This window comes from Magnolia sinica, chromosome 11 (assembly GCF_029962835.1).
Source record: "Magnolia sinica isolate HGM2019 chromosome 11, MsV1, whole genome shotgun sequence".
Lineage (NCBI taxonomy): Eukaryota > Viridiplantae > Streptophyta > Magnoliopsida > Magnoliales > Magnoliaceae > Magnolia > Magnolia sinica.
Genome location: NC_080583.1, coordinates 2,258,409 through 2,266,818, shown reverse-complemented (window position 1 = coordinate 2,266,818; position 8,410 = coordinate 2,258,409). Strand labels below are relative to the sequence as shown.

At 39.6% G+C, this 8,410-nt stretch overlaps 1 protein-coding gene across 2 annotated transcripts; it reads right to left on the bottom strand.

Annotated features, from left to right (window-relative positions):
• Positions 1–225: 225 nt before the first annotated feature.
• On the bottom strand, positions 226–6,082 carry LOC131218550 (uncharacterized). Of its 2 annotated transcripts, none has more exons than XM_058213156.1 (6): positions 5,672–6,082; positions 3,271–3,397; positions 2,373–2,512; positions 2,222–2,281; positions 1,087–1,155; positions 226–936 (listed from the first exon to the last, which is right to left on the bottom strand). In XM_058213156.1, exons 1-6 carry the CDS (start codon positions 5,870–5,872, stop codon positions 865–867), a joined length of 669 nt encoding a protein of 222 aa, XP_058069139.1. In that variant the 5' UTR covers positions 5,873–6,082; the 3' UTR covers positions 226–864. The 2 variants fall into 2 exon arrangements, with proteins under 2 accessions (XP_058069139.1, XP_058069138.1); XM_058213155.1 differs by having other exon boundaries at positions 2,222–2,284; positions 5,672–6,080.
• Between the last annotated feature and the right edge of the window lie 2,328 nt (positions 6,083–8,410).

The following is an 8,410-nucleotide window of genomic DNA, read 5'->3' as shown; positions in this document are numbered from 1 at the left end:
AACTCAACCGTAGGAGTTTCACCCATGGTTTGAAGATCCAAATCCTCTGAGTGGTGGTCCCCTTTCAGTCTTAAATCCCTCTGATAGTGGTCCCCTTTCAGTCCTAAAGAGGAAACAGATGAGTAAGATGAAGCTTCCCTTCCAAACTGAAAAGAAAGGCAAAACAGAAAACACCAAACCTGAAAGGGGTCTGAAAAAGTTCCCATTGAGGCACCAAAAGCAAACTTCACCAAAACCCAAGACTAGAGTTGGTAGAAAGCTGTTAGCATAGACACAGAAAACCCCAACTCTCTCAAACAGTCAGCACTGCATTTTAGGTACACTTAAAGCTATAGTGGCAGCAATGTCTTCATCACTTCACATATCTACATAGCAAGCATTACTAGGAGAAACAAGACACTAATACTACACACCCATCTTCAGAGGCCCAACACAGATGCACCCCACGTGTGGGCCTGGCACACAAATGTGGAATCTCGTGCGATCGTTAGGCAATGCCTCAATGTCCTCTCCAAGTGAGTACGCGCACATTTTGTTGTCATTCTTTCTAGACATCCAAGTGGCCAACCTGATCATGAGCTAGTTGGATTCTCAGGCTAAGAAGCACTCTATTGTGGCAAAAAACCTATGAATGGCTGGGATCCTGCACACGTGTGTCGCACTGGCATTCATAGTGCATGTGTTTGATACTTGAAGATGGGGCATCTCGAACTAGCAATCCTCTCAGGAACCTGTCTATGAAAACTAAAGTACCCATCACTGTTAGAAGAAGCCAAGCACTACATATTTTACAGCAGATAACTTCACATGAGGGGGAAAAAAACCACTAGCACTAGTCTGTTAGGGCCTGATGCAAAAGCTCGCTCAATTGCAGACGGACTTCAGTCTCTTTGCAGCCTGCACAAATCCTACGATGACCTGCAACTCATCCAATTGCTTTGAGAACAAATGGATGCAATTGGGTTACACATGAAGTCAAAAGAGTCATGATCTATGCGGGCTTTCAGCTGAACAAGAATATACTCAGTATATATAAAGCAAAAACACAATGCCGAAATATGGTATTGCTAGTTTCGTCAGTACTACCTGAGACATGAAATGCCTCTGAACAACATCTATTAGCTGTTCTTTTGATGGGTTAGGAATGGCTTCCACCTAGTCCACAAAGGAAATAATTAAATAAAGAAAAAGAAACACTTGAAAAAAGGAGGTAGCCATTCGGTGCATGTGGCATTTATAGTATGATCTTATGTTTATGAATTTGAGAGTGGATTTAGTAGAAAGGTTTAACTGGCTTTCCGCATCGATTAGGAGTCTTCTGTCATTAGGGTTAGCATAAAGTCTATTTGAAGGGTTATTACTGGGTCATAAGGGTAGAGAGAAAATAATTAATATGAAGTTTACCCCCCAAAAGTAGCATCATCATCATCACTTAAGCATTATCCCAAATAACTGGGGTTGGCTCCACAAATCCTGTTCAGCCAATCCATTGCATCAAGGACCATACACTCAGTTACACCGTAGGTCATCAGGTCTTTTCTTACTACCTCCACCCATGTCATTTTGGGCCTGTGCCCTTTTAGAGCCTTCAACTTGAACCAACTCACTCCTAACCGGTGCAGTTCTTGGTCCCTTCAAAGTGGCAACGGGTCAATTAAATTTCTGTATTTATTTTATTATTATCTGTGTTCATGTCAAACTCTGCCAGTGAGAGTTTTGGGCTCTTATTGCAGGTTCCAAGCCCAGATAGAGGAGGGGTGGGTTGCATCAGGTTCACAGCTATTGCGAAATTTGGCCACAGCTTCTCACATGAATCCTGATAGAATGGCACAGGATACATGTAGCCAACCCAATTAGTTGGGATAAGTCTTAGATAGTGATGATGATGATGATAATTTCTGTTCATATCACAGAGCGGTCCATGATCCGGACTGTTCATCAGAAAAGTCAATCTTGACCACCAAATTGATCACCAACTACAAACAAATTGACAGTGGAAAAGAATATTGGCAGTGGAAGGCATTGATGATTAAAAGATCCGCTAATTGCACAGGAAGGGTCATCTAATATGTCACTTGAGCCACTGTCCAATTTGGGTGCAGCACAACCGATAATGAAATCAGCAGGCTGCTCTCGGGTTAGATTTCCCCAAGTATTAGTTTCCCTCATAATTTATAGTGATTGCATGCTTGAAATTCATCAACAGTACAAGAGAACTCACAAGGTTGAAGTGTCTCCAATATCTCCAGAGCGCCTTTGTTTCTAGTTTGCTAAAGTCAACCTTCTGCAAGAAATGCTTCAATCAGTCGACATATGCGCGCGCATGCATATGTATGAAGACATGAAAAGAAATGAGAAATGTGAGGTCGTACAGTTACACCCTGAGCAGGTGAAACAGATCCCTTAGACTGTGAATCACATGAATGAGAGCGGCTTGCGGCTTTGTTAGGCGAGCCGATTGTTTTATGTGGCCGATGTCTCAGTTGGTGGGGCTTGTGGGTGTCTTCCGAGGCTGCAAAGATCAGCCACAGCAAAAGAGCAGTCAGACAACAAAAGAAAGATAAAGGCAACCCAGCAAAGTTTCTAGGAACAGTGAAAAAAGGTTAAAGATAGCGTGCAAAGATATTGCATCCTAGGTAACAAGGACTCTTCCTTTTTAAAGGAAATTCGATGTCCGCAAATCACAACATCCCTAGCCAAATCTTCTATTCACATGAGCATGCTTCTGATAAAATTCCTTAAATACAAGCTGTCAAATGGAGGGACCCATTGTTTCGGACACCAAATCTCCATAGATGTAGTTGTTGTTGGACCAAAACTAAGCTTCTTTTTTTTTTTTTTTTTTTGTCCTTTTTTATTTGGAAGATAGAATTTTTATTTGGAAGATAGAATGAAAGTTGTTATGAGTAATCTATAGTGTGGGATCCACTCAAATTGATCAGCTGGGCTTCCAATAGCACTACTCACACAGGTCATGCCAACTCAATTTTCACAAATTGTTTTGTTGAGCATAGAAAATCAAATATTTGATATCTGATGCAACAAATGCATGGTTTGACATATCGTCTGAAACTTGTATGAATCGCCAATGGCAATATATATATATATATATATATATATATATCAAAACGCAATGATAGAGCAATATCAGACTGTAACAGCCTGATACAGGGGTGATTAGATATGACACCGAAACTGGTTTGTGCCTATGATGCATGCAAAAAGAACTATGATCATGACTACAAGCTATACCAAGCTAATCATACTCACTCATACATGAACCATTCCACTGCATGTTTCCACATTCGGTGTCATCCTCCTCCTCATGACCAGTCGGAGCCTCGATCACACTCAGGGCATTCCTTTGCAGCTTAACTTCAATGCCATTGGTAAGAACCTGAAATTTAATAATTGGAATACATTTAGAACTTCTCGTCACCTAAATCCAGGAGAGCGGAAGACAAGATCTGTGTACAAATGATCAAATTCCACAATCCCAGTGAAAAAAAAAATAAAAATAAAACTTGAGCATCAAAACAAGAATGCAAATTCTAACAGTTTCTAATTTTTTAGTCCATCAAATTTCTTAAACTAATGTCATCTTATCACCCTTAATCGTAGTTTCCTTCACCATATAATAGAAACCGTGGATGAATTCAACAAAATTAATAGAAACATTTGGGAATAAACACTGCATCTTAATAAAATATGCTGACTGACCTTTTACATTAGAAACTAAAGAAATAGATGTCAGCTAGATCAAGGTTGCAAAAGAAAATAGGTGATTCCTATGATGGTATTAACATGCAGAGAGATTGAAAGCATAAAACCGCATTATCTCTTCCAAAATGGCTACTCAACCCAAACAGTAAGGTAGCGTTCATCCAAAAAGTGGGAAAATAAAATCATACAATTTGTTTAATTTGAATTTCTTTCAAACGAATCCAAGCAGTGATTTGGAATCAGTCCTGAATCTGATTTTGCCACATACAGAGCAGTTATTTGTTTTGAGTTTTGAATTTAATTAGGAAACTGTTTTGAAATAGTTAACAGCTAAAGCAGGGAGGACAATACAGTTCCCACTTGCAAGGGATTTAGTTAGTGGTGAAGAATATTGGGAAAAAAGAGGTGAGAAAATGAGGGAAAAGAATCAATGGAGTTGTTACAGTTTTACAAAGAATTAAATTTCAAAAAGCTTCCTCTCTCTTTCTTTGACTCTTCGAACACAAAATGATCCAATGCTAAATGAGAACCCCTAACAACCCATAAAAAGCATCACATTTCATACTGCATTGCACACATGCAACCAAAAAACATAACCTGTTCATCATCATCATCCAAACCTTTTCCCAACTAATTGGGGTCGACTACATGATTCATGTTCCACCATTCCACTCTATCCAGGGCCATAACTTCAGTTAGAAAAGAAGGCAAAAACATGACCCCGATGGATTACAAACCACCAAAATATATTCAAACCAAGATCTATAAAGAACAAAAGACAACATGTGAACCAAACCCAAATATAATAACCTATCAGAAATGGAAAATCATTGAAGAATCTTAATCCAATGGCAACTAATAATATTAAAATCCTATTGAAATAAGTAAGTCCCACCATCGAAGTAAACAAACACTCAACAGCAGATATACATAGAAAACCTCAAGTTGCAATTTAACTAAATCCAATAAAATCAAACTTAAAAGATGACGAAGCCATATCATCAGAGTTGAAATCAGGCCAGGAATTCCCACAAACAAACCCCATCAAATCAAACCGCACAGCCAACCCAAATCCAATAATCCATCTAGAACTAAAAACCCTCTAAAGACATTGAAATTCATCTACTCACAAAAACAAGAGACCTTCAATTTGACAAGCCAACATAAACCATGCAACAGCAAAACCATATACAAACCCAATAGTTAAAATTACAAAAAATAAAAAAAAATAAAAAAAATTCATAATGTAAACTTCAATTCATCTACCCAGCAGCAGAAAGTAATCAATCAAGGAAAAAAAAAAAGAGGCAATGAAAAAGAAAAATCCCCAGATTGCGCAAAACCCACCAAATCAAATCACCCAAAACACCAAAAATTAGGACATGAAATTCCCACCAGGTTACACTCAGACCCCAAATCCATATTAAAAGAAGAAGAAGAAGAAGAAGAAGAACCATAACCAAGCCCAACTCCCAAAATCCATTAAAACCACTAAAAATTCAATTACCATGCAAAACAGAGAAACCCCAAAAAAATCAACAAAAGGCAACAAAAATAAATTAAAAATTAAAAATAATAAAAACCCATTATCAAAATATAAATAGAAAAAATGGAACTAGAATTTCCTTTAAAAACAATACTCTCAGACCGACCCAATTCTCCCACATTGCTTAAAAAATCCCGAAAATGGGATCAAATCACACTCAAATCCCACAGCCACTAGCAATAAAATCAAACCAGCGGGTGATAATCCAAACACCAAATTCAAAATTCATATAAATAAATCAAACCAGAAATTTCCAAAAGAACCCAACTCCAGCCATACTCAACTCGCTAACATTTCCCAAAAACGCACCAAATTACACTCAGACCCCCAAACCCATCCTCCAATTCACCGAAGCAAGAACAACACATTTCAGAATAATCCCGAATTTCCTCAAAAAATTACCAGCCAATGCCACCCGCCGAGCCCAACAGCTTTCTTCACAACGCCTTGCAGCCCAACAAGCACCGATTTCGTCCGATTGTTCCCCGTCACCACCACTTTGGTGTGCCGCGGGAGCACCGAGAGCTCCTCCTCGCTACTCTCTTCGAAGCTCTGCAACTGCGAGTATCCGCCAGTAACGGAGTTCTCCACAGCTTCATACATTGCCCTCCCTCTGTCTCTCGATTTCTATCTTTCTTCTATCGAATTTCCAGAAGAAAATTTCAGAGAAAATAGAAGTATCGGAACTTCGAATTGCATGGGAATGCAAGAACATGCATTGGGAAATTCGATTTCTGAATTTTCTGATTGAAGAAAATGAGAAAAATGAGAGAAAATGGAGTAGAAGAAGGGAGAGAGAGAGAGACAGAGAGGGAGAGAGCGAGAGAGGAGTTTTTCTTCTTACGGAAAACTTTGATACTCTGTCAGACTGTGATGGATGATACGCAGGTACCGAGAAATTGAATGCGAGGCGTACAAGTAAGCCTTGAAGCTGTCCAAATTACAGTTCACGGTTGAGATGTAAATGAAACAAAATAGCTTATTTCATCATCTGACTATTGGATCAGTGGACATTTATTGGACGGTTAAAAATGAAAAATATACACGGTCCTATTTCAACACAAAATTATAAAAAATCAGAGGCTAGATACAGTTTAAATAATCTGTTTTTTTTCACAATGCGAGTCATCCGAAGCAGGTTACACAATTTAGACGGTTTAATTTGAAACGAAGGAAGCCACTTACCCAAATTCTAAGTGGCTGCGTATCAAGCGTCATACGCTACCTGAGTATCATATAACGACCTGTTTCTTTCGTTTCATTTTGAGGTTTGCTAGAATACATCATGACTTATTGCAATAAGATACATCTGGGTCTCTCTATCCGTTGCATTTGAGTTTTCTGTTATGATCCAAACCGTTTATGTGAGAAGACTCATTTTAGATGGTGGATTCCCAAAGAAAGCTCAGATTCAAGATGTCATCCATTTGATTATGCAAAGGTTATGGTGACCGTCCGTATTTAAAGCAAAAGAGCCAAAATATCAAACGATTGAAATGATCCAATTGAGAAATTTCATTCGTTATTTATCCACCTTTAAAGTGAGATAATCGTATAAACGGTTTTGATCATTGGAAAATGATCCGGATTCAAAGGCGGTACGTCCGTCTGGATGTAATTCTATAAAACGTCTATTATTTTATAGACCTCGTAAGTACACTCGTGCGAGTGTACTCACCAGGCGATCGCCATTCACATGCTCCAAGATGGCATTCTTGCATGAGATCCAAGCCGTTCATCATAAGACACGAAATGTCTAGGTTGCCTGGAAAAAATTATTCAGGATTTTAGAGCAAAATCGAGTAATGACTGGCCGAAATATTGATAAAATCGAGTACATGATTGGCCCAGGAAAAAAAATGAAAACCTTCCTAATTCTCGGTTATTAAATCTAATCTCTGTCTTACTTTTTGATGAACGGTTTAGATCTTGTATTAGTATGCTTACTTGGCATCTGCAAGTGGAGACTTCCGGAAAAGTGATTTTACACGAGTACACTTTCTTTTTGTTCTGTTTACCAACGACTTGGAGACAACAAATAGAATGATGACACGTAAGCAAGTAGGCTCGTTGGTTTTGCGCTGCGAGTATGAGCAGTTTCGCGAAATGCTGTTTGTCTGGGACGCGGACTGCGTCCTACAGCCGTCCGTATCCAGCAACGAACATGCAGTTCTGTGGGAGGGCTCACCTTGATGTATCTGTTTATCAACGCCGTCCATTCCTTCTCTCATATCTATTTAAGTATAGGAACAAAAATGAGGCAGATCCAACGCTAAACTGGACCACAAAGAATAATAGGTTTGGTTGCATTAAATGCACTGGGCATTAAATGAAGTTGCATTAAATGAACTCTGTGGTGTGGCGGACTTAATCGTTTGATCTGCTCATTTGTTGGATTATACCTTAAAATGACCTGAGAAAAGGGGTGGACGGCCTGGATAAAAAGATACATAACGGTCGGCCCGCCCACAGAACTGGCCCTTCGTGGCTAGAGACGGGCGGGTGTAGTACGAAATCCGTGTCAGCCTGTCTTACGGTGAATTGATTTTGGCGGGAAAAGGTGACCAAAATGCCCCTTGTTTTCCATGATTTTTGCGAAAATCTGGTTCCTTAATTGCCCTTATACAATCAATGTCGGTACATGAAAGTTAGGGAGACGAAACCATCTCTACGGAAGCGGATTAGGTGAGACTCGGATCCACCGAAGTAGGTGCGACCCCTGACTGTGGGGGCCACTGTGATGTATGTCATTTTATCCACGCCGTCCATCCCTATTGAAAGCCAATTCTAGGGCCTGATTCAGAAAATGAAGCAATTTCAAATCCAGATGAGCCATACTACACAAAACACACTGGTGATTGACTATTAAAAACTTCATGTAGGCCACAGAAGCTATGGATGAAGATGATATTTGTGTGGTCTCTTCATCTGTGACTTAGGGGTATCAATGGGCTAGGTTCGAGCCTGAGAAATCTGAATTTTGAATAGGGCTGACCCGACAGCCCGGCCTTAAATAGTTCAAAATCTGGGCAGAGACCTGCCTCCGGACTAGCCCTTTGACAGCCCTATTTGTGAGCTCATGGACAGGTTGGATGGAAAATAAACATTCCGGTGGAATCCATGGATTTTTTAACGGTAGGG